Source organism: Mauremys reevesii, linkage group 15 (assembly GCF_016161935.1).
Source record: "Mauremys reevesii isolate NIE-2019 linkage group 15, ASM1616193v1, whole genome shotgun sequence".
Lineage (NCBI taxonomy): Eukaryota > Metazoa > Chordata > Testudines > Geoemydidae > Mauremys > Mauremys reevesii.
The window spans coordinates 22,609,994-22,635,253 of NC_052637.1; the positions used below are offsets into that span (position 1 = coordinate 22,609,994).

General features: G+C 49.9%; 1 protein-coding gene across 8 annotated transcripts in view; it reads right to left on the reverse strand.

Moving 5' to 3' along the window:
* The window catches only part of PIK3R6 (phosphoinositide-3-kinase regulatory subunit 6), a 64,856-nt gene that overhangs the window by 23,882 nt on the left and 15,714 nt on the right, over nucleotides 1-25,260 (reverse strand). For 3 of the 8 annotated variants that reach the window (XM_039501865.1, XM_039501864.1, XM_039501866.1), the window contains 3 exons: nucleotides 13,380-13,500; nucleotides 7,674-7,757; nucleotides 3,665-3,756 (listed from right to left, as the gene is read on the reverse strand). In XM_039501865.1, the coding sequence (XP_039357799.1) occupies nucleotides 3,665-3,756; nucleotides 7,674-7,757; nucleotides 13,380-13,392 (189 nt within the window). In that variant the 5' untranslated portion in view covers nucleotides 13,393-13,500. Of the gene's footprint in view, nucleotides 1-3,664; nucleotides 3,757-7,673; nucleotides 7,758-13,379; nucleotides 13,501-14,425; nucleotides 14,815-14,835; nucleotides 15,038-20,908; nucleotides 20,930-25,260 lie in introns of those variants that run through there. The other 5 variants (XM_039501869.1, XM_039501870.1, XM_039501862.1 and 2 more) reach the window with 5 other exon arrangements.

Below are 25,260 nucleotides of genomic sequence, written 5' to 3' on the forward strand. Positions count from 1 at the left end.
CCCACCCTCTTCCACCCTCTGACTCCACCACCTCAACCAAGCTTCACAATCATCATTGCTGTGTACAGTATGAAATTGTTTGTTTAAAACTTATACTGTGTATATGTGTCTCTGTGTGTGTATATATATATATATATACACACACACACACACACACATATATATATATAGAGAGAGAGAGAGTCAGTCTTTTATCTGGCGAAAAAAAATTCCCTGTAACCTAACCCCCCCCCCCATTTACATTAATTCTTATGGGGAAATTGGATTCGCTTAACATCATTTTGCTTAAATTAGCATTTTTCAGGAACACAACTACAATGTTAAGCGAGGAGTTACTGTATTGGGGTTCAGGCAGCTTTGTGTGATGAGCTTGCTCCCCAAGAAGGGAGCAGGGAAGTGTTTCTAACAGAGCTGATCAGGATTTTTTTTAAAGTGAAAAATGGCTACAGTGTAAAATTTCTGGTTAAAAAAAAGGGTTGTCAGCAACTGAAAACCAAAGCACTGTGTTTTTTAGCTTTTCAACCCCCTCTGCCCACTAACTTAATGCAAATTGATATTTCCCATGAGAAGTTCTGCTTACACCAAAAAATAACCATTTCCCATTGAGAAAACTTCTTGATGGAAAATTTCCAGCTAGCTTTAGTTTCTGATCCTGCACAGCAGAAACAGAATACAGGTCGCTGCATCAACCCCTGCAAAGGGCCAGAGCAGGACGCAGCAGACCCACCATAGCTCTGAGCCCTGAATAGCCAATGCCCAGGCTGCCAACCCTCAGGGGTTCAAAAGAGAAAATTCCCCAGGAAAAAAACCAGATTTATTTTGCCTAGAAAGGATCACAGAGCCTAGTGCCCAATGCAAGTATAACATCCTGGCCTAGTGTGAGTGCTAATGTCTCTGGCTAATATCCTGCCACAGCAACCATCCAGTCTGCTGCTATGGGCCAGGTACAGGAGTTCCGCCTTTGCTTAGACAGCAAGAGCTTGTGCTTTTCCTCACTGGAGAGCCCAGGTTTGATCCTTGCTGCGAACTCTGGTAGCTGTGATTTGCAGCACTAGTACAAATGGCATAATAACCTGGAAGGAGCAGTGACTCTGTGTGTCAGCTGAGAAGCACGAAATCAGCTGCAGCCACATCAACAATCAGGTGTACGACTACTCAAGCTGACCCCTCTCACTTTACACCTCCCCAGCTCTCACACATTTCCACACCTTTTCATTCTCTGCTTTCCCCTGCCAGCCTTCCCTTGGGAGACCAACTCAGCGATGGAGGTGGAGGGGAACAGGAAGCACACCTAGCCTCTGCTAAGGGAGAGGGCTCACTATATCTGCTCTGATCACTGCCTGCTGCATTCACTCTGGCAAGCAGCATGCGGTGGTTTGTGTTTCAGACAGAGACCTTTATTTTATAAGCAGAGAGCCAGAACCCAACCCTTGCTAAAGAGATGGCATCAAATGTCAGCCAGCCAGCCTAAGCGGCTGCAGCACTGGCAAATCAGATGCCAGTGCCACTGCAACATGACCATGGCATGGAAATCTGAGATTATACCCAGAGATAAACACCCGGAGCCAGACTGCGGGTGTGCGTGTGGGTGGGTGCAGGCGGACAAGCAGATGCAAAGGATTTCTGCCCCCTCCTCCCCCTGCCTAAGGCCTTGTGGCTGTCAGAAGGGCAACAAAGAGAAGGGATCTATGGCCTCACTCCATCTCTGCAGCAGCCTGCAGAGCAGACAGAACACCATGGGGAGCAGCTTGCACTGCCCCCCAGCTCAGGGAGAATATCCCTAGAGCACTGCCCCCAGCCATGCCCCTAGCACCCTGGGGCCCCCAAGCCAGGGCCTGGGAGCAGCTCTGTACTGGCTGGGCAGAGCTCCATCGGGGAGAGTAACCTCAGGGGGCATTTCCGCCCACTTAAGGCCCCTTGAGACTGGTCACACACATTTATTACCAGTATAGCTATTTCAATTGGGGGGTGGGGATTTTTTAGCAATACAGATTTTCTGGTACAGTCCCTAGTGCGGATGCAGTTATACTGCTATAAAGGTACCTTATATTGATATCGCTTATTGGTCTTCCCAACAGAAATAAGCTAGACCAGTATAAGGCAGCTTTATGGCAGTATAGCTGCACCCACACTGGGGCGAGTGGTACTGCTTTAACTGCAGTCTAGTTAGAGCAGCACACCTTTCGTGTGTAGACTAGGCCTCAGTGTCACTGAGAATCTGGCCCAGAGGCTTCAGCACTGCACAGAGTGGGCAGGTGAAGGCCCTGGCGCTGGGGGTGGGGTATCTGAGTAACGTAAGGAGAGAGGATAATGGCTGCATGGTAGGGCAGCATTCCAGGCCCAGACAGCCCTGGGGAGGGCAGGCGGGACAGACCGGGTTCACTCTAGGGGTGCAGGAGGGTGTAGAGCAGCTAGATTATAAACAGGAGTCACAGTGTGAGATGTTATAGGTATGCTGGGCTTTGTGCCAGAAGATGAATATAAGAACATCAGAATGGCCCTACTGGGTCAGATCAAAGGTCCATCTAGCCCAGCATCCTGTCTTCCAATAGTGGCCAATGCCAGGTGCCCCAGAGGGATTGAACAGAACAGGTAATCGTCAAGTGATCCATCCCCTGTCGTCCATTCCCAGCTTCTGGCAAACAGAGGCTAGGGGCACCATTCCTGCCCACCTTGGCTAATAGCCAATGATGGACCTATCCTCCATGAATTTATCTAGTTCTTTTTTGAACCCAACAAAAACAGGAGGTGAGATATTGGGATTTCTCAGCCTCAATAGGATGGGGAACTGGCATAGAGTCTGTGATCTGATCAGCAGCCTGCTTGTGGGGAGAGGTGGCGATGTGTAGGTCAGATGGGTGGAGGGGAAGGTCTGTGGTCTAAGCACAGGTGGGCCCTGACACAGAGTAGCCATACAGCTTCTTGTAGCACCTTAATTCTAAGCTACCAGACATTCAGACATTTGTCCTTTAACCACAGCACTGTGTTTCTCAATTCAGGTGACACCAAACAAACCAGGTGCTTGTGATAAACCCGCTGAGCAGCTGGAAGCCAGGACGGGGCAGTGTGATGAATCTGCTAAGGGTGACTCTCCCACTGCTCTCCTCCGCCAGCCACGGAGGGAGATAGGTCATGGGGGCTGGGGAGGAGGTTCCATGGCTATTGAGAGAGCAGCTGGGGTCCCTGGGAGAAGCGTGGTGGAAGGCAGTTGGTGGACTGGTATCTGGACCTACGCACCCAGCTAAGTACTTACAGAGCTTCCCCGAATTGTGGTGTTCACAGCATGCCACCAAATTACAGGAATGAGACTGGTGACCACACACCCTCCCTGGCGACAGAGGAAATATTGCAGGGCAGAAACACAGATCAGCCCCCACAATAATTCCAGCCTCTACTGCCTCCTGGTTTGGCCATCCCAGGCACTGAGCTGTGCAGTTAACATCTCTGTGCTCAGAGTCAGAGCTCCAGAGACGGCTGGGATCTTCCTTCCCAGCAACATCCATAACAGCAGGAAGGGGCCGCTGCAGGCACAGAGCTGGCCTAGCAACCCAGTCAGAGATGCCACGCTAAGGAGGGCCATATAAAGCCATAGGGAGATGGCTATGCTAGACACGGACCAATTCGGTACCAGGCACCAATGGCAGACATTGCTCTCTCTTCTTACCCTTTCCAGCTCTTTCACCAGGATTTTAACCAAGATGGCGCTGTTCAGGGGATTCCGATCAATTTTCTTATGCAAGGTCCAGCGCAACATCCCTGTGAGACCAAGAACAAGGGAAAGGTCATCCAGCAGAAAACAGTGCTAAGGAGGGAGTGCACCATGGTAGCTAGGGGTGGGAACTAAGTCATGAGACCAGAGTTCTAAGCCTGGCTCCACCACTGACTTAGGGCATGTGCATTCTTGGTCCTGCCACAGCGCAGGGGGCTGGACTCGATTCCTTCTCAAGGCCCCTTCCAGCCCTATCTTTATATGAATCTGTGATTTTTGCTGGTATAAGCTGCATCTTCTCTAGGGGGTTTTGCCAGTTTACAGCTTGTAACTATAACCAGCAAACCCTTTTAAGTGTAGACAGGGCCTCCATGGAGAAGTTTACTGGCATAAATATACTGGTACAAATATACTGCAATAGCTATACTAGTAGAACTCATCATGTGGACACTTATTCTGGAATAAGTTTCAGAGTGGTAGCCGTGTTAGTCTGTATCAGCAAAAAGAACGAGGAGTCCTTGTGGCACCTTAGAGACTAACAAATGTATTTGGGCATAAGCTTTCGTGGGCTAAAACCCACTTGGGGGAGCTATACTGCAGTAATTATAGTGGTGAGTTTCCCCATGCAGACAAGAAATCTTTAGTTACAGCCATGCAGTTTCTGTGCCTGGATGTCTTACCTCCCTGAGCACTCTGACGGGAAGTTATAGTCCCAGGGCTTCAACGGAAGCCTCCCACACTTAACACTGCACACATTTCTCGATGGCGAGAGATGCTATCTCTGAGCCATCGCCTTAGCCGCGCTACTAGTACATGTGCACATCAGAGCCGGAGAGCTGGTAGCAATGCGGAGTCTCATGCCAAGGGTAGTATCATCAACCCCAAGCAATCATCAGAAAGTCGGATTTTTTTTAAACCACATGATTTGTCAGCCAGGGATAAATAGTGGATTCTTTTGATTTGCTTGCTGGGTTTTGAGCCGTTAGCTCACAGTGGGGTTCCATTTTCACCCTTTTCTCTGCCACCGTAATGGCTGGAAGCTGACTTTTTTAAAACAATTGTAGCAAAGAGTCTCCTGGCCATTTCCTGATCCCAGGAGCTGGGGCTCTAAGGAAAATGACAGATATCGTGTGACTTGAAGCAGAATCATGGGAGTTGGCAACACTTAGAGTGGAAGTGCCTGGGGCAGGGACGGTCATTTTTATTTCCCCTGGTTTGTGCAGCACCTAACATAATGGGGTCCTGGGCCATGACTACAGATACACAAACAACACCACCACCACCGCAGTGATGAAGAGATGACTATGCACAAACACTTCACCGTGGTTACAACTGGTCTGGTCTTGGTTTTTAAAGGAAGGCTGAGGCGCCCCAGTCAGAGAAACTAAGAAACAGCAGGCTGCCTCCAGGCATTAATTCCAATTTCCGAGTGACCTGGGCCAAGGAACAAAGTGTGTATGTGGAGGGGAGGGAGGCGAGTCCTCATCTCACCGCTATCCCTCTGGAGCTATGTGTGCCTTGCTTTGTAAAAATTGTAATTAAATCCCTGACATGGGATTGGATAAATCCATGAATATAAGAATGGCCACACTGGGTCAGACCAAAGGTCCATCTAGCCCAGTATCCTGTCTTCCGACAGTGGCCAATGCCAGGTGCCCCTGAGGGAATGAACAGAACAGATCATCATCAAGTGATCCATCCCCTGTCGCCCATTCCCAGCTTCTGGCCAACAGAGGCTGGGGACACCATCCCTGCCCATCCTGACTAATAGCCATTGATAGACCTATCCTCCATGAATTTGTCTACAAGGTTGCTGGAACAATTTGTATAGTGGGGGTACTGAGAGCCACTGAAACAAACTGTAAACCCTGGAGATAATGGAAACCACTTCAAGCCAGGGGGTTTATCTAGTTCTTATTTTAACCCTGTTATAGTCTTGGCCTTCATCGAACATGCTCCATGGGGCTGGCCAAACAAAACCGCTTCCTCACGGCTCCAAGGCAGAAGCCACTGCATAGCAAAGATGTGAGTCTGGTCAACAACAATGGGCTGGCTCAACAGCAGCCTGTCCGCCAGGCTCTCCCCATAATGTTACAGAACACGGCACCCCCTGGCAGTCCTGGTCTGTAACTAGCAGCAGCATCCAAGAAGACAAAAGGTCATGGCACACATGAGGGCTCCATCTTGATCCCAGCAGAACGCACCTGGACCCAGCTGCGACACTGCATGCTAGGACCTGCGGTCTCCATTACAGAGATGAGGGCAGTGGGAATGTGTAAGAAAATGAGGCTGCTGGAATATTATCAATAAGGCACCGGACAGGGTAGTGGTTGGGCCCCTCTGGCTCAGACTGCCGGCTTGAGAAGTGACGGCAACCTCTGTGCACCTTCCCAAGCAGCAGCTGGGAATGTCTGCCCCATGCATCATCTATTGGCAGAATTACACGGACCCACTTTGACTGACAAACACTAACAGACTCACTCCTGGGGTTACACTGTGAAAGCTGCACGCGAAGATTGTAATGGTCTTCATTTTCCAAGCAGCTGGCAATGATTAGTCATGGAGCCAGATTCTACTCTCGGTCATGTTAGCACCAATCTGGAGTAACTGTGCTGGCTTCTGTTACTGACAGAGTAACAGATCAGACTTTGGCCCATGATACTGCCCTTGGCATAAAACTCCGCACTGCTACCAGCTTTCCTGGGTTCTATACTTGATTCTGTCTCTTACAGCAAACAAGGTGCTCTGGCTCTAAGCTTTATTTTACCCTGGTATAATACAGAGATGACAACGCAGGCCCGTGTCCCAGAGGAGATGGGGTGTGTAATGACTTCATGGTAAAAAGCCCTTTGACATCTTTGAAAGGAAGGGGCTACAGAAGGGCAGAAGAGTATTATTATTATTATCATCATCGTCACATCTCTATACAGATTCATTGTCTATCGAGCATTCAGATTACCGCGGTTGCCGTCACACAGACTTTGAAATGCTAGCTGCTGCTAACGTACAATAGCAACAAGGATAAAATCCATATATTTCAGTTTTGCAGAGACTGAGGATTCATTCAGGATAAGATCTAATTTTAATTAATGGTAACATAGTCTGTGTATCCCCAGCAAGATCTATTTTAATTTTAATTCAGGCTACCAAGGCTCTGGAACCCAGTTGTTTGACTGACAGCGTAGGGTTTCAACTCTCCATAACTGGGGCACATAAATAGCCCATTCAGTTGAGGAGCCCAAAGCATTTTACAAAAAAGGGTTTTGTTCCCATGTTACAAATGGGGAAACTGAGGCACAGAGAAGTTCCGCGAGTTGCCCAAAGCCATGCAGTGACTCAGCGATGTAGCTGGGAATCAAGTATCAGAGGGGTAGCCGTGTTAGTCTGGATCTGTAAAAGCGGCAAAGAGCTCTGTGGCCCCTTATAGACTAACAAACGTATTGGAGCATGAGCTTTCGTGGGTGAATACCCACTTCGTCCGATGCACGCACATATGCATGTAGCTGGGAATGAAACCCATGATATTTGTCTCTCAATGTCCTGGTCTAATCATCCAGCCTTGCATATTAATGAAGGTTATTGGAGACCCTGTGCTGAAGGAGAATGGAGGAGGTTGGCTAGAGCTGCTCTGGAAGCATCATACAGAGTAGCTATAGTGAAGGCGTAAGGAGATTTCACAGTAGGAGAAATGGGTGCCCCAAACCAAGAGTTGGTTGAAAATTTTAGTCCCTCTGGGACCAGCCTCGCAAGCCAAGTGCACACAAGGAGATGAGAACAATGTAGAGCATCTGCCAGTGATTTAGTCTGAGTGTGGTGGGAGAATACTCGGCCACCGATGTTCTGGGGCCTCCGATCCCAACAAAATCAGAACAAACCGCCAGGGCAATCTCTGACACTGACCTTGTCTGAGGCACAGAGAACAGGAGAGAGAAGTGCTAGGAAGCTGAGAGAGGGCCTGTCTTACCTCGCTCACCCTGGAAGGCATGATGGTGTCCATCGAGTTCTCGAAGGAGGGCACGCACGCTGCGCAGAATGTCCGACTCCACCTCTAGTGCAAAGGGAGGAAAAGGATATGAGCAACCAGCACAGCTCTGCTATACTTGGGTAAATACTGGCACGTGGAACAGACCTGCTCGCTGCATAGGCATAAGGCGCTTACCCTGTATCACCTTCATTTAGGGTAGGTAGAAAGTGCCACAATTTTACAAAGGTTACAGAACTGGGGAACTCCAGAGATGGTCTCAGTAGACTAAGGCCAAAATGTTCAGACATGGTTACTATAGCTAAACTGCTAAATCCACACTGTGAATTCCCTGAGCCATACAGCAGTATAAGCAGCAAAGGGTCTATACAGAGTTTTTGCAACAGAAATTCTTCAACGAATTGTTGAGAGTCCACAGGAAAAAAATGATTTGGCCACAGACTATCTGTAAACGAAGAACGGAAACTCCTTCACATTCGGGTGTAGCAGGAGCTTCTATGGAGCAATGCCATTTGGCACCAGCTGAGGAGCCGGCCAGCAATAGGAAGTATGGTCATCATGATAACTGCTCAGAATTTGGGGGTGGGGTGGAACAAGCAAAAAAATGTTGTTCAGACCGAGTTCAGGTTGTAGGGAACCTTGTCAGAACGGTGTCGTTAACACATTTGCTATCTGAAAGTCAGGAAATTTAGAGTTAAGGTTCTTTCGGAAATCTTAACTCTGTTCTCCTCACCCTACCCGTATGCCTATGTCCTTCAGGCACTGTGTAGCCACTACACTTCAGATAAAAGACATACACTCCTCACTTAGATTGGACGCTTTCTGTGGGAAGGACTATCTTTCTCTTGTGTGTTTGCACAGCCCCTAAAACAACAGGGCTCTGCTCCATGATGGGCAGGCGCTGCTAGGCGATAATACAAATAACAACAACCACTGTACTGCCCAACTCTACTGAGTGAAGTACAAACTCTCTCGCCCACCATATAGGAGCCAGTGACATTCAGCATATTGCCTGTTTCCTTCCATTTATGAGCCAACCCGCAGACCCGCCTTCCGACTGAGGTCAAAAAGCCTGTCACATATTACCCTCTATGCACAAATAGCTCCCTCCCGCGCTCACAATACCACGAAGCCTGTCCGAGTTGTTCAGTCACCATTCCATATAAACCACAAACTGCCTTCCCCTCGAAAAACGAGAAGCATCACTATCGCCATCCTAGTCGCCTTCCTGACACGGTTCTGAGACTGCGACGCTCACCAACAGCTATATGTTGTGCTCAGCCTGGCACCATCCACCCTGCACATACTGGACTCAGACCTTCAGAGAACCCCGTTTTCCTAGGCAGGTTATAAACACAGAGGAGCCATAGGGAAGCAATGAATTCCCCCTGGACATCTCTCTGACACATACAGAACTAAGGGCCGTGATAGAGGGGGCTCTGTAGGCAGGGGTGGCTCCAGGCACCAGCACGCTAAGTGCGTGCCTGGGGCGGCAAGCCACAGGGGGCGCTCTGCCGGTCGCCGTGAGGGCAGCAGGCAGGTTGCCTTCGGCGGCATGCCTGCAGAGGGTCCGCTGGTCCCGCGGCTTGGCGGACTTCCCGCAGGCGGGCCGCCGAATCCGTGGGACCGGGGATCTCCTACAGGCAAGCCACTGAAGGCAGCCTGCCTGCTGTGCTTGGGGCGGCAAAATACCTATAGCCGCCCCTGACTGTAGGGAGCAACCCACAAAACAGCTAAGTACAGGAGAAAGACTAGGCAGGAAATCTAGTAATCAAGTTAATAATCAAGGAACTTCCAGGAGGATAGTAAGTTTGGACCAGCTGTTCTGTGTAAGTGTGTAAAAGTAATAGGGTGGGCCAGGTGTCTGATTCAAAGCCCATTGGAGTTAATATGGAAAGATTCCCACTGATTTCAATGGCCTTTGGATCAGGCCCTACAGCAGCAAAAATTCAATCAAAACCCAAGCTCTCTGCTGTTCTAAAATCAGTATGTCAGGCTGACACCCGCAGACCAGCTTCCAGGGACTTAGTGAGTGTCATTAATATCTAGATCCAATTTGCTGAGAGCTGGGAGAAGGCAGGCATGGAGAAAGAAGAGAAATAATCTTCAGATGAAACAATTAAAGCTGATTTATTCCATAGCTGTAAAAATCCTGCTCCAGGACCCCAGAGGCATCTTGCCTTTCTCTTCGTTAAAATAATCCATTAATTAATTAAAAAGAGATAATGCATTAAGATAATAAAAGATAATTCAGATTTGCATTAATTTTTTGCAAAAGGCCTTTGTACTTTCTTTCTCTACAGGAAGATGCAGAAGGGAGTTTGCAAAACATTCCTTGACTCAGAATACAACAGCTTCATTCTCTTAACCTGGACCATAACATGCATTCAGTTCCACTGATATGGACTGAACTGCAGCCTGTGATGATCCTGGAGGTCTATATTCTACATTGTGGGACTGAAAATAAGTAGCATTCCCACCTTCTTCCTAACAGAATTATACACACAACCTGGTCAAAATTTACCATCCTCTTGGGATTTCCTTTATTATTAATTGCATTACCAAATTTCCTGCCAAATGTGCAGAGTGGATTTTGGCAGGCTGAGCACAGTGTGCAGGTGTAGGTGTCACGGTCTCAGAACCACGCCAGGAAGGCGACTAAGATGACAGTGACAGTGGTGTTTCTAATTTTTAGAGCAAAAGGCACTTTGTGGTTTATGTGGAATGAATGGTGACTGAGTGTCTGGGACAGGCTTTGTGAAAGAAGAGTCGGCGTGGAGGAATTGTGAATGGGGAGGGAACTATTTGTGATTTGTACGTGCGTGAAAATGCTATGGTTTCCTGACCTCAGCTGGAAGGTGTGATGGCTCATAAATGGAAGGAATGAGGCAAAATGCTAAATGTAGCTGGCTCCTATGTGGTGGGGAAGAGAGTTTGTACTTCATTCAGCAGGGTGTGGTGCTGTACATCGAGGACTTCATCATAGGCCTTGTCTGCGCACAAACTGTCATCAGTTTAAGATATGTTTACTCTACAGCACTGCTGCTATGCTGTAGTGTAGACATTTGCTATAGTGATAGGAAGGATTTTTCCATCAATGTAGTAAATCCACCTCCTTTAGAGGTGGTAGCTAGGTCGAAGAAAGAAATTTTCTGTTGACCTAGTGGTGTCTGCACCAGGGCGTAGGTCGGCTTAACTACATCTCTCAAGGGGGAGATTTTTTCACCCTTATGAGTGGCATAACTAGGTTAAGTAAACTAGGTTTCAGAGTGGTAGACGTGTTAGTCTGTATCAGCAAAAAGAACGAGGAGTACTTGTGGCACCTTAGAGACTAACAAATGTATTTCGGCATAAGCTTTCATGGGCTAAAACCCACTTCATCAGATGCATGCAGTGGAAAATACAGTAGGAATATATGTACAGAGAGAGAGAGAGCATGAAAAATGGGGGTTGCCATACCAACTCTAACAAGACTAATCAATTAAGGTGGGCTATTACCAGCAGGAGATAAAAAACTTTTGTAGTGATAATCAGGATGGCCCATTTCAAACAGTTGACAAGAAGGTGTGAGTAACAGTAGGGGAAAATTAGCATGGGGAAATAGTTTTTAGTTTGTGTAATGACTCATCCACTCCCAGTCTTTATTCAAGCCTAAGTTAATGGAGAGTCAGATCCCTGGACATTTCAGGCTGAGTTTTTTGAAAGCTCTCTAATGGGATCCAGGTGCCTGATTCCCACTGAAAATAAAATGTCTGAGAATCGGGTGTCCCAGTCCCATACTGGCAGCTGGCAAACATTCCCATTCTCCTTTCCCCATGCATTTACCCCAGAGTGGCTACAGGGCACCTCAGTTAAGGATGCTTCTGTGAATTAAGGCCTCTTGAATTAAGGACTTTGTTGATAAGGCCACTTGAGCTAAGAGAGATAACATGGGTGAGGTAGTATCTGTTATTGGACCAACAAGACCAAAGCTTGTCTCTTTCACTAACAGGAGCTGGCTCATTAAACTTGTGATGTTATCTGATTAAAATATGACCATGTAGATCATTGTTGCTACCACTGTTATATAACTGCAACAAATCTTGTACAAAGTATGTCATGTAAAGTGTCAATGAAAAGGTTATTGTTTGATTATCCTATTTGTATGCATGTATAATTTTTATATCTAAAGTTATGAATATTGTCTGTAGACCTGTATTTCAAATGTGTTCGCTTCTGTGATCACACCCACAAGGCAGCTTACTTCTAGTCTGGCCAGCACATTGTGAAGGGACTATTCAAGTTGAATGGCCCTTCAAAGAGCACTTAACTCACAATGGACCATACCAGAGTCTTATCCCTACCTGATGGACCTTCCTGTGGATGTTCTAGCTAGAATTTTACCTCTCTCTCATATCCTGGGACCAAAAGGGCTACAACAACACTGCAACCAACTTTAGCTAAGGATGTGTTTGCTAAGGAGTTCTGGATTAAGGACACCTCGATTAAGGAGGATGAGTAAGGTTGCTACACCTCCTAGGATGACGTGGGGTGCACTCCTTGCTTTCCGGTTAATCATAAGGATGTGCCAATAATTAGCCAGCTGGCTCTATGCAGTATTTTCCTTGTCCTAGCTACAGCACTGATGGAAAGCTAAATGCTAACTGCACCGTACCACGATACCGTAACCGAATTACAGGTGTTGTGTGGAGCGACGCCTATCTGGGAATTAAAGTTGCATTTTCCATTCTAAAGGGCCTTTCCCAGATGCTTATAACTTTTCAAACATTTACCTCTCAGGCTGAAATTTTCCACGTTTGGTCTTGGGCCCAAAGCAAATTTTCTCAGGAAGGCTGAGTGAAAATGGTTGAGCCATTTCTGAGCACCCAGAGATTTTTGTCATTATAAACAAATATCCATGTTTGCAATCTTTGTGTGATCAGCTCTAGCACTGGGCGAACCAGCATCATAAAATCTGAATGGCGAATCTAAGCTGGAGGCTCAAACAGCCCTGTGCAGAGAGCCAGCAAAAGGCCCTTGAATTACTTAAGTCTCACTTACATCCTCAAAAGTGCATCTAAGTGGGACTTGTAAAGACACTGAGCTGGCCTCAGGAGACCTGCATTCAATCCCTTGCTCTGCCACAGGCTTCCTCCATGACCTTGGGCAAGTCACTTAGTCTCTCGGTGCCTCAGTTCCCCCATCTGTACAATAGGGACAATAATCTTTCCTTTGTCTGTCTTGTCTATTTCACTGTGAGCTTTCAGGGCAGAAGCTCCTTCTCACTGTGTGTTTATGTGGTGCCTAGCACAATGGGGTCCTGATCTTGACTGGGGCCTCTAGGTGCTATGGCCATACATCTTACACAGTGTATTAATACCTGTGAGGTAGGTAGGTAAATGTCATCTCAACTTTACACAGGGGAAAACTGAGGTACAATGAAAGGAAAGGAAATGGGACTAGAACCCAGTCCTACAAGCGGCCTTTCTCCTAGCCTGCCAACCCTGCACCTTAGTCATACCACCATCTGACCTCCCTGGGCCCACAGCAGTACCAGCCCAGTAACAGGGCAACCTCCTTAGTCGTTAGATGGGCTTATTTCTCACCCAGCCTCTCGCTCTGCTGAAGTGCCTAGGGCTGTCTTGGCCAGCTTGCCTTTCCCTGCTGCCTCAGCCCACCCGCTCAAGGACATTGCTGGGGATCACAGACCTGTGTTCTCCATGAATGGGCAGGGAGCAGACGTGTCTGTCTCAGCACTTCTTGACCAGTAGGGTGAGCAGGTGGCAGCTTCTCACTCAGCACTTGCATGGCCTTGCGTCCTGTGTCTCACCTGCAAAACAAGAGAGACTCAGGTGAAATCTCAAGAGGAAGGTGGGCTCAGACCAGCCCAGGTGTGAAAATGAGAGAGGGAAGGGGCACACACAGGGAGAAGCCACCAAAATGGGCAGCCACAATGGGTGACGGCTAGGTACCCAGGAGAGCTCAGCATCCACCAAGGAGCCCATGGGCCCTAATCACCCTCTTGTTCCAGCCTCAGCAGGGGCCAAGGTTTGAGTAAGCCATAGAGGAGTCTGGCTGCTCATGCTGCCCCAGTTCTCAGGACAGAGAGAGGCCTTTAGTCTCCGGGGCATTCAATCTGCACTGCTCATCATGAAAAGGCTCATCTAGGCCCCTCTGAGCTGCCAGGCTCTTACTAGAACATCCTCAGGACCTGCAAGCTTGTCTCCATGACCAGGCCCGTGGCAGCCTCCCAGAGGGGGGCAGAAGAAGCCCTGCTGATACCCCTGCTGCACAATCCCCAGCTTCCTGTGCAGGCACACCAGAGATTGGCCCTGGCTGGGGTCACCCGGACCAGAGACCTCCTGGGCTCCATCTGGAAGGACTGGCTGAACCCTGGGTGCTTGCCTTGCACGTGGGGCTGCTCACACCATCTGCTCCTTGAGGTGAGGGCTGCCTGCCCCTGCCTCTCTTACTTATCTCGAGCAGGCCCTGCAAGAGGGTGCACCCAACCTGCCCCTATCCCCTCACCCTCCAGAGCTCACCATTGGGCCCCTGCTCCGCAAGCCCCAGCAGCCATGCCCAGTGCGCTACCTGAGCATGCTGAATGATATCCAGTCAGTCCGTCTCTGAACCATGCCTAGGGAGCATCTCCATGCTCTCATGCCCCATACCACGCATTTCCTTACCCTCACATCCCATCCCAACCCAGCTGCAGGATGTTCTACTGCAGGCCAGTCTTTATTCCACCCCAGTACCTTGGCTCACTGGGGATATTAGTTGGTAGCTCCTGCATGGAACTGTGAACATGGGCCTGTCCCTTCTGCAGCAAGAGGGAGGCCTTGGCAAATGCCTGCCACCAGTGCACCAGGGTGCAGCCCCTTTTCTGGCTCCTCCAGAACCTCCTGCTGAGGCACTATCTGCACTTCTCCTCACATCTACTTCCATGCACGCTGCCAGCACACAGCGAATGGAAGTGTAAAAGGTACACACTGTCTCCCACACCCTCTTGCGGCCAGGCACTGCACTACAGGGAGACCCTGCCCTAATTTCCCTCATGCAGCCATCTGTAAGGTCAGCGAGGTTGATACATATTGAACTGTGCCCCCATTCTGAGGGTCTTGGTCATTAGCAGAAAATTCAGCAGCACCACAAGAAAGCCCCTCACCCAGGCTTCTTAGCAGGGAGGCAGACTCCAGCTGAGCATGTCAATCTCATGTTTAAAAGACCTTCCCAACCTGGATTCCCTCCTGGAACCAGGGCCTTCCTGCCCCTTAATTGCAGGCTGGGCCTCCTGCAGCTCTCTGGGAACTCCTTCCCCAGGTAGCACTGCTCCTGGGCAGCTCCCTCTCCCCACCAGCAACCCTGCCCCAGCTGAGCTCTGGCAGCCTTTCATCAGGCCCAGGTGCTCTTCAGCTAATTAGCTGCCAAGCAGCCACCTAGGCAGCTGCTCACAGGTGGGCTGAGATGGGCTCGTTCGCTTCAATGAAACCCATCACCCTGACTCTCCTCACAGGGGCCAGCCACCCCGTGGCAGGCCAACAAAGCAGAGACTGGTACCTAGTGCTTGTCGTGTCTAAAGCAGCTTCACAGAGATGCTAATGGAAGAGCTCGCTCAGTGAGTCACACTGCAGAGCAGATCTGGGCCTTCAGACGGGGCCTGGTGGCACCAAGGGTCGGGGATTCTCCCAAAATAGCCCTTGGTAAATTGAACGCCCAATCCCCACACAGGGTCTTTAACTCCCCTCCATAACACACACACACATACTCTGAATGGCACAAGCTGAGCTGTACATGGTCATCCAGATCTCAGCAATTATCCTGGTGTCAATCAGGCATCATGCCAGTGAAGTCCATGGGGCTGACTCTCTTTCAGCCTTCACCTTGCCAAGTCTTTTACACTAGTGCAAAGCGGGTGAGATGTTACCGCCCTGCTCTGCTAGGGCTTTCCAACCAGTTTGTACTGGTGCAAATGATGGTAGTTGGCAATGGTGAGTGGGACCCAGTGGGGCTATCCTGGGGCACAAGCTTGTCTGGGTCAGAGGAGAACCTGTTCCATGCACATCTTAGAGGCACAGTATAAACACTACCAGCGGTTCCACTCACTTCTAGCCTGTTTGCCAGAGGGCTCTGCCTTGCTCCTTGACTGAGGGAGAAGAAAGGGACAGATCCCCACTGTCCATTAGATTTCCCTCAGGGGAAGTGGTGGTGGGGTATTTCTGTAAGAACCCCATGTTAAAATATTAGCAGCCCATCCCTGAGGCGAATATCGTTATTTCTGCTTTATACATGAGGAAAAAGAAACCCAAAGAGATTAACTGCTCTCTCCAGGGCTGCCCAGGAAGTAAGTGCTAGAGCCAGGCATTGAACCCAGGCATCCAGTCCCCCAGAGTCTGTTCTTCAGCTGACTTTGAAAAGTAGAGTAGCTTTAACCTTCAGCTCCTCCTAGTGCTTCTCTCCCCCTGGATTTGGACTCCTGCCGGATGCCCCGTCAGGGATGTAAATGACTTGATTTGAGGGATGAAACCCCCCCCACCGCCTATGCTTCCTGTTCACCAAGACACGCTGTCCTGCAGCCAGCCAGGTGCGCAATGTACGAATCAGGTACATGACTGTCACAGCACAGCAGTGGGCAGCCTCACCTATACACAGTGATGAGCTCCCAAAATCCTAATAACCAATTCCCTACCGGGTCCTCGGCGGCACTTCGGCGGCGGCGGCGCGGGGGAGAGGGGTGTCTTCACTTGCTCTGGGTTTTTGGTGGCGTTTCGGCAGCAAGTCCTTCACCTGGAGTGAGTGAAGACCCCCCTCCGCCGCCAAAGTGCCGCCGAAGGCCCAGTAGGGAACCACACGGTGCGTACAAGCCCCACGTGCCTGTCTCCCCAATATCCGACCCCAACCCAACTCAACGTCCTGCCCCGGACTGCCCCCCTCAGAACCAGCAACCCCTCCGCCTCGCTCCTTGTCCCCTGACCACCCCATCCCAAGACCAGGAGTGAAAGTAAGTCCAGTGACTTACCAGTACGCGGGGGCCAGCTCTGGCCCCTGGAAGGGGTGTGGCTGAGGGAGTCAGAGCCAGCCCCAGCCCACCCTGTAAGGTAAGTGCCCCCCAACCAGGGTAGCAGCAGCAGACCAGGGCTCCAGGGGCTATTTAAAGGGCCCAGGGCTCCCCTGCTTCTACCACCCCGGCCCTGTAAATAGCCATGGGAGCCCTGGGGACGTGGCAGGGCTCCAGTGGCTATTTAAAGGACCAGGGCAGCAGAGGCAGCTGGAGCTCCGGGCCCTTTAAATAGCCCCTGGAGCCCCCCACTATCCCAGGGCTCCGGGGGCTAGTTAAAGGGCCTGGGGCTCCCCTGCTTCTACCGCCCCGGCCCATTAAATAGCCACTGGAGTCCTGGAGTAGTGGCGGTGGGGCTCCGGCAGCTATTTAAAGGGCCGGGGCAGTAGAAGCAGCCAGAGCCCCGCAGCCCTACCCCAGGGCTCCAGCAGTGGGGCTCTGGTGGCAATTTAAAGTGCCTGGGACAGGACGGTCCCGCGGGCTGGATGTGGCCTGCGGACCGAAGTTTGCCCACCTGCCGGCCCCTTTAATAACTGGTTCTACATTGGCTTCTAAATTTAACAACCGGTTTTTGCAAACCAGCTCCAGCTCACCACTGCCTATACAGGCCTCTGCCAGGGCAGGCTTAACTCACTGGCTGTCCCGTTACCTAGGGAGAAGCAACACCACAGCCATCCCCACATCAAACCCCTCCTAATCACAGTCCAGTGGCTCAGAGAATCAGAGGCCATAAGGCAATCTCCCGCACAGCTCTGTCAGGGTCTTTGCAGGGCACCAAGAGAGAAGCCAGCCAGGAACCTGATGGCTTCCCCTGGCGCTGAGGCCTCATTGTTCTCTTCAGAGACAGGGGGAAAAAACAAGAAGTGGAATAGGAAGGAAGGGAGATTTGTCTGCGTCACACCACCATGCTCACTCTGGCATGCCTGGGACCTGGCCTCACTGCTCAGGAAGGCCGAGGACTGGGTTAGAGGTTCATGCTGCAGAGCATGGAGCATTGGCAGAGCTGTGTGCAGGAACAGGACTGGAGTAGCAGGGAGGCTGTGGGTTGGAACTGAGGGGCATCAAGAGAGCTGGGTGTGGGGAGCCCAAGACTGGCATGGCGGGGGGTTCTGTGGGTCGAGAGTGAGGAGCACTGGCAGATCTATGTGAATGAGAAAGGTGAGCCCAGGAATGGATAGCAGGGGAGACTCAGGTCATGATTGAGAGACATCAGTAGAGTTGAATGGGGCCAGATCACAGTACGCTCAGCTTTAGCGAGTGCTGTCAGCCACTCACTTACAAGTGGATGTGCTCAGGTTGGTGGCAGGGATGGGAGAAAAGAAGGAATTAATCTGGCAGTTTATCCACCAGCCAGCCAGCCTGTCACAGAACAGCGAGTGCCAAGAGAGAGGGAGGAGAGGTGAGGACTGGAGAAGGTACAGACGAGCATCAGGAGGGTTTATTGTGCAGACACAAGCTCCAGGAACTTCCAGTGACTGGGTGGGCTCTGTCTGTGTCTGAACAGGAAGGCTGTCTTGCTATACCTGTGGAGCCTGCACACACTCAAAGACAGCCTGTTGTTCTGCCCTCCAGACAGCTGCCCTGCCAGGAAAGGTCTGACATACCTCACTGAAGGACTAAGAGCCATCCAGACCACAGCCCAGGGCCAACCACTTTGACTGTCTCTCAACTCCTGGCCCAGGCTCATGGAACAACGTGTTTCTCCACAGGGGCCCATGCGGGGAAGAAGCAAGTGTGACTGGTGGGTCTGTAGCTTCTTTAGTCATGGCTCAGAGACGGGATCCTGGTCTGTGCTGGGGGCCAGCCATCGCCACGGGATCAGATCAGGAGTGAGGGGGCCTGGGATGCTGGTGAACTACAGACTCCCAGATGGAGTGAGATCAGACCAGAGGATGGGGCATCTGAGGACTTTTGTTGTTTCCAAAGATCTGTAACTCTCAAGTACTTCAAGAATCAAGTTTCCGTGGTTAGGAATCCCATTGCTAGGCCTGTGTCCCTTGTTTTTCTGCCTTGCTGTCCCTAAAGGGGATAGTTAACGAGAAGGCCAGAGTGCCCCCTGGCAGAGCTCTGGGGTGCAGGTGTCACTTACTGGGGGGCTTGGGAGGCTAAGCCACTGGTTTCAGGGTCTAAGATGGTGGGGTGGCAGTGCCCCTGGACAAGTGTCTGACAAGAGCGTGCCCTACAGATCTTAAACCAGGGGTAGGAAACCTACGGCACACATGCCGAATGCAGCACGGAAGCTGATTTTCAGTGGCACTCACACTGCCCGGGTCCTGGCCACCCGTCCGGGGGGCTCTGCATTTTAATTTAATTTAAAAGAAGCTTCTTAAGCATTTTAAAAACCTTATTTACTTTGCATACAACAATAGTTTAGTTATATATTATAGACTTATAGAAAGAGACCTTCTAAAAACTTTAAAATGTATTACTGACATGCGAAGCCTTAAATTAGAGGGAATAAATGAAGACTTGGCACACCACTTCTGAAAGGTTGCCAACCCCTGTCCTAGACTCTGCCCAAACCCTGTTGACTTGGAAGCATATGGGACCCAGTGTTTGGGTGGACTCACAACAGACTGGTGATGGCACAGGGAGGGACTGTGCCAGGCTATAATGCCAATGACTAGCAATGGTTAGGAACTTGCTGGTGAAACAATTTTTTGACAAAAAGTGCAGTTTCTGAAAAAATCAAAATTTTCCATGGGAAAATTTCAAATTTGCAATATGTATTCAAACCAAAATATTTCATCTTGGGTTGGTCCGACATTGAACTATATCTGCCTTGGGTGCTGCAATGCCTCATGGGAGCTGTATTCAAGGTGCATCATGCTTCCATTTTCCCATGGGCTCTTGGTCCAGACTACATCTCCCATAATGCAATGCAGTCACCCCTCTGCTTGAGCCATGTGCTGCATTATGGAAGTTACATGACTGTGGGGCAAGCTGATTGGTTCCTGCTGAGAGTGGAAGGAGCACAATTTAAAGGTTTGCCCCCTCCATCAGCTTGAGTTACTCCCCCCCCCGGCATGTCTCCCCCCTCTTACCCTTAATGACCCCTCCCTGCAGCTCCCAGCTGTTTGCTGATGCCTCTCCCCAAGACCGCAGCTTGCAGCTCACCGGCTCCAGGAGCTGCCGCACATGGAGTGGGTCTGGTCGGCAAACCGTGGCAGAAATCTGGGGGCGTGCGTGACCCCACATGCCTTCCATGTGTCGCCTCTGACTGTGAGTTCATGTGATTTAACATCAAATAGACCTGACCCAAAATGTTTCAACATTTCCAAATCTAAATTTTTCAAAAATTTTCACTGCCAAAAATTTGGACTTTTTGTCCTGCTTCAGGATGAAAACAAATGTCGAAATGTCAGATTTTTCCACAGGATGGAAACTCTGATTTTCGCTTAACTCAACTGATGACACTTTAAGTGACACAATAACCAGGTGGCAGGCGGGCACTGCGGATTGTGCCTTCTAGAGCCAAATGGTACAGCAAGGTGTGGAGAAGGAACGTGTGTCTCACGTCAGTGGTTCCCAGCTTGTTCCATACTGGGACCTTGCACCCTCCTAGCAATATAGGAAAGGCAGCATGCTTGCAGCCCCCTGACACCTGTCTGCGACCCCCAGGCTGAGAACCTCTGTTCTACAGCCTTGCCCATTCATCTACAGCATTTTGCATTTAGGCACATGAAATATAACAGGCCAAGCAGTGTCGGAATCAGGGAAATAACAGCAGGCAGCTACCCAGCTGTAACACTTGGGCTAAGGAGAGAGAGCTTTAGTGGATGGTCATTGAAATATGGTGGTTTAAGAGCCCACTGTCCAAGGGCAGAAAGAGAGAAACAGCCATAGTATCCTGGAGGCAGTGGTGTATATCACCCAGGGGGTTACAGCTGTCATTAGAGCAGGAGGAGGGTGACTTGAACCTGATCTCAGGTTGATAACCTTGGGGGAATAAATAGAGCCCTGCAAATCTGCGGATATCTGCTTCATATCTGCAGACCATTTTTAGGGTGACCAGACAGCAAATGTGAAAAATCGGGACGGGGGTGGGGGATAATAGGAGCCTATATAAGAAAAAGACCCAAAAATCGGGACTTTCCCTATCAAATCGAGACATCTGGTCACCCTAACCATTTTTGCAGATGGTGGATTGGATGCAGATAGAACCGTGCAGGGCTCTACTCACTGGCGGCGCCTGACCCGCGGCATTCAGCTCAGACAGCCCAGTGGGTGCAGCGCGCTCAGGGCTGGCGGCCAGCAGCCAGTGGCTGGGGCTGGGCGGCAGGTCGGAATCAGGGGCTGTCCAGCAGCTCAGGCCCCTCCAGCAACTCCAGTGTCCCCACCATGGCCCGGTCCGGCAGCACTGGCCATGCTCCCAGTCCTGGGCCCAGCCCGCTGGCTCCTGGGCAGCAGGACCTGCCCCCGGCCACAGGGATTGGCGCGGGCAGGGCCCCGGCGCCCCACCTCTCTGCCCCATTGTGATGCAACAGGCACTGCTGCTGAAGCCCTCAGGAGCAGCACGTGATGCGTCTCTTCCTCCTAGCCCCACGTCCGCACCGCCCCTTCTCCTTGAGACCTCACCTCCGCGCTGCCCCTTACCCAGTCCCCACCCTCGCACTGCCTCTTCCCTGCAAAACCCTGTACCCCCACTCACTCCCCCCCCGTCCCCTCTCAGGTCACTAGTCCTCGTGGGACAGCTGGGGCCGCTGCAGATGCAGATACAGGTAAAAGACGGCTAGCAGATCGCGGGTTGATCCTGGCAGATGCAGATCCACATTTTTGCATCCATGCAGGGCTCAATACATTCACAGCATTTGCTCTCTGGAGACGGTGATAACTGCTCAGTTCTCAATGCAGTGTCACCGCTGGCCTTGGGAGAGGGGACCAAAGGGGAAGACAGACAGACAGACCGACATCACCAAGAGATTGAACTTGAAGAGATCCAGCCAACCAAGGGAATTGGGGAGGGGGAGAATTATAGTATAGGGCCCAATCCTGTGAACAATTCCTACCAAGCCAAGTGCTTACTGCCATTGTGGGATTGCCCACGTAGTGAGCCCCATGCAGGACAGGGCCCTTCTAGATCAGCGTGCATGACTCAGTCAGAGTGTGCTGCTGTTCAATTCATAAAACGTTTCCTGCAAAATCGGCAGGTTGCAAAATCTACCCCTCCCACTCTAGTATTTATTTCTGGCTCCAGGCACTGGGAACCAGACCTGGCTCTCAGCCATTCGTGCTGACTTCCACTCCTCTCTGGGCAGCAGCCTGCTCCCAGTTAGCATCGCTTTGGAAGCACACTGCGCTGGGGCGGGGGAGCTTCCAATCCTGATGGCAGCATGCACTGTTCCAGCAGCAGATGGAAGAGCAGAGGCAAGAGCCAGAGAGAATGAGAGGCAAAAGCTCCACACAACCTTCCTGGGATCAGTTTCTAAGAAGCCCCATCCCTCTCCATGCAGCCTGGGTGGTAGCTCGATCTAGGAACTACAGCCGGGAATGGATTCTGTCCCTGACTTGGCATTGACACAGTGTCACTTTGAGGGAGTCACTCTGCATTTATGTGCCTCAGTTTCCCAATCAACAAAGTGGGGAACAACACTATTCCCCCACCATATGGGGAGTTGCTTGGCTTAATTAATGCATGTCTGGAAAGTGCTTTCGGATCCTCAGAGGGAAGGCAAAAGGCCAAGCGTTATTATTAAGTGAGTCAAACCCTCGCCTCTCCTGAGCGCTGAGTGAGAGGAGGGCTGCAACTACAGCAGCACTTCCTGAGAGCGCACAGTGCTGCTCCGTTCAGATTTCTCGAGAGTGTTGCCACACACCCACCCAGCCTCCTTATCTCACTCAGGCTAGCGTTCACCTTGACGGCAGCACAGCGCACTTCGCTTTTTCTACTTCTCTCTTTCCTTCTTTGGCCAGTGTGATCAGGCGACTTGAGAGTGGCCCCTTGCCAAAAGATTACACAGCAGCCTTGCAAGCCTACTGAAGACGTTTGGTAATAAATAACTCAGCAATTGGAGACACCTCCTACAAGCAACATGCATGGGAGTCCTGCAATCCGGTCGTGAGCTCACCTCGGGTGTGTGCAGACCTCATGACATAGGTCAAGCTAATGGCCTGCACTTAATCCTCAAAAGAGGGGCAAAAGCTCATAGGGGCATTTTCGGAGTCACTTCCCTGCTATATCGGTGTCTCAGAGTTAAAAATAAATGGCCAATGAGTCAGTCATTAACCAGGAGACACGTGGGTTTACACCAATGACAAGTGCTCAGGGACTCTCACTCTCTTGATGTTTTCCTCCGTTCTATTTTTAAGGTGTACATCAAGTACCTACAGCCGTCTCCACTTCCTCTTTGCTACCTCTTATTTTGACCACGGAGGCAATAAATATCCCCAGCCTCCTGAGCTCATGCTGCTCAGCTCTGTCTAGAAAAGTGCAGCTCATAGACTAAATATCCACTGGCTTCACACTTCTCTCCAATACACATTAATACGGTACAAAAAAGCAGCATACTTCCCTTGGGCCCATCCCATGGAAGCCACCTTGAGGCCTAAAACCTATCCCTTCCTCTCCACTGCCTGGAAATGGTCAGAAGCCTCTTGGGAGAACCAGCTAGCTGTAAAAACTGTTCTACCTTGCCCTGGTCACACAAAGATCCGTCTTCTATAGCCTAGCTCCCAAGTTTGTGGGGCTGCTCTGCAGGGGTAGACACCCCAACGCCAGGAGAGACTCACAAAGTCTGTCCGAAGAACAAGTTCCCATTTCTTATTAGCTACATGGTTCTGCATCTAGGCACGTGGATGGGACCTGGCTCTAGAGGCCCTGGACTCTGGACAGTAGTGAAAGAATCTTATATAGTGCTTTCAATATCACCAAATCCTAGCCTTCCAAAAATCACATTTTCAGGCTTTTCTGTGCAACCACGAGGACTAGAAACTTACTCACTTTCTTTATTTTTAAGTGGAGATTCTCCTATAGTCACATGACTCCAGGAACTGGAGCTTCAGGAAAAACACCAGACATTGCAGGATTTGTGAGAAAATCCCCGGAGTTAGCAACACCACTCGTCCTGTCGATTTCTGTATGATTCTATTTTTAAAAAGTGAATTTACTGCTGGAAAAGATGCCAGCCCACCTGTCCCAGAGACTGGAATGCTCTCGTTATCTACAGAACAGGTGCAGAGTGGGGAAGCCTCCTTCAGAGTGCTACAATGACGGACTGCACCACTGATCTCTACCTCCTCTAACCCCTGGAGGTTTTTCCAGGCCAGGGGATGCTCACGGACAGTGTCTCTTAAGAACGACAATTATTGTTAATGTTGCTGGTGGTTTTACACAATCAAATCTCACTTCCAGAGGTTGGGCGGCTGAGCTTGTTTGGCCAAATTTAGAACCCAATCACAAACCATGGGCTTTTAGATTTAGAAAAGAGCTCCGAAAAACTTTATAGATAGGAATTCCCCTTCATTCTGAGCAAATGCACTAATTTAAAACTTTGGACTCCCCCGGCTGTTGTAGAAGCAAGAACAAGAATCCTTAGCCTTTGCACAGCAGAAGCTGAAATTTAGTTAGCAATCCCTGTTTCTTCTAAAGTAAAGCATTATTTTTTCCAAAGGAAATGTAACTTAAAGTGCAGCTCCACTCTGAAAGATACTCCCCCCCTATATATTTATTTGTACATTAATTTAGACAGATTAGAAACACAAGGTGGACCACTCCACTTTAAATGGCCTCTTACAATATGTGATAACTACTTATACTAAGCAATCTGCCCCACCTGGCATTTTGCTGTGACACTGAACTTTTCCCAGACCCGAATAAGAGCTTTGTTGTGATTCAAAAGCTTGTGTCTCTCACCAACAGAAGTTGGTCCAGTAAAAGATATTACCTCACCCACCTTGTCTCTCTAATATCCTGGGACCGACAAGGCTACAACTACACTGCACACAACAGTTTAGTCAGATGCTAGTCACATTGCATAATGCTCTATGGGAAGTGCTCAGATAATACAGTGATGAGGGTGGCATAAAGAAAAGGCCAGAATCTATGCAGAATAGGATAAGAGCCTATACAGAACAGGACTGACTTCAGTGAGTTAAATAAGTCTGTACTACTTTCTCCTTCTGTTAGCTCCGCAGAACCAACCAAGATCTGGGAGAGTGAGATGGATTCTGTTCCTTCTTGTGCAGCATCAAGACTTGTTTAACTTCAGTAAGCACCAATCACTTACACTGGTGCAAACCCAAAGAGAGCAATGCATTCACACCGCAGGTATTGCTGAGGGCAGATTTTAAGACAAAGGGGCTTAGGACCCAGTTTGGCCTGCAGAGTCATTATTACAGCCCTGACACATAAGAATAGAGTCCAGCTTTGCTTTACTTCCAGGGCGGAGGCTGAGTTTGCAGGCTTGCAATTAGCACAAAACTCTATGGACACTGTAAACTGATCACACTTGATATGAACACACCCAGAGTCAGCAAACATGGAACTCTCCAACGCCCTTTGGACACCATCACTTTTTGGTGGACCCACTTTTAAAA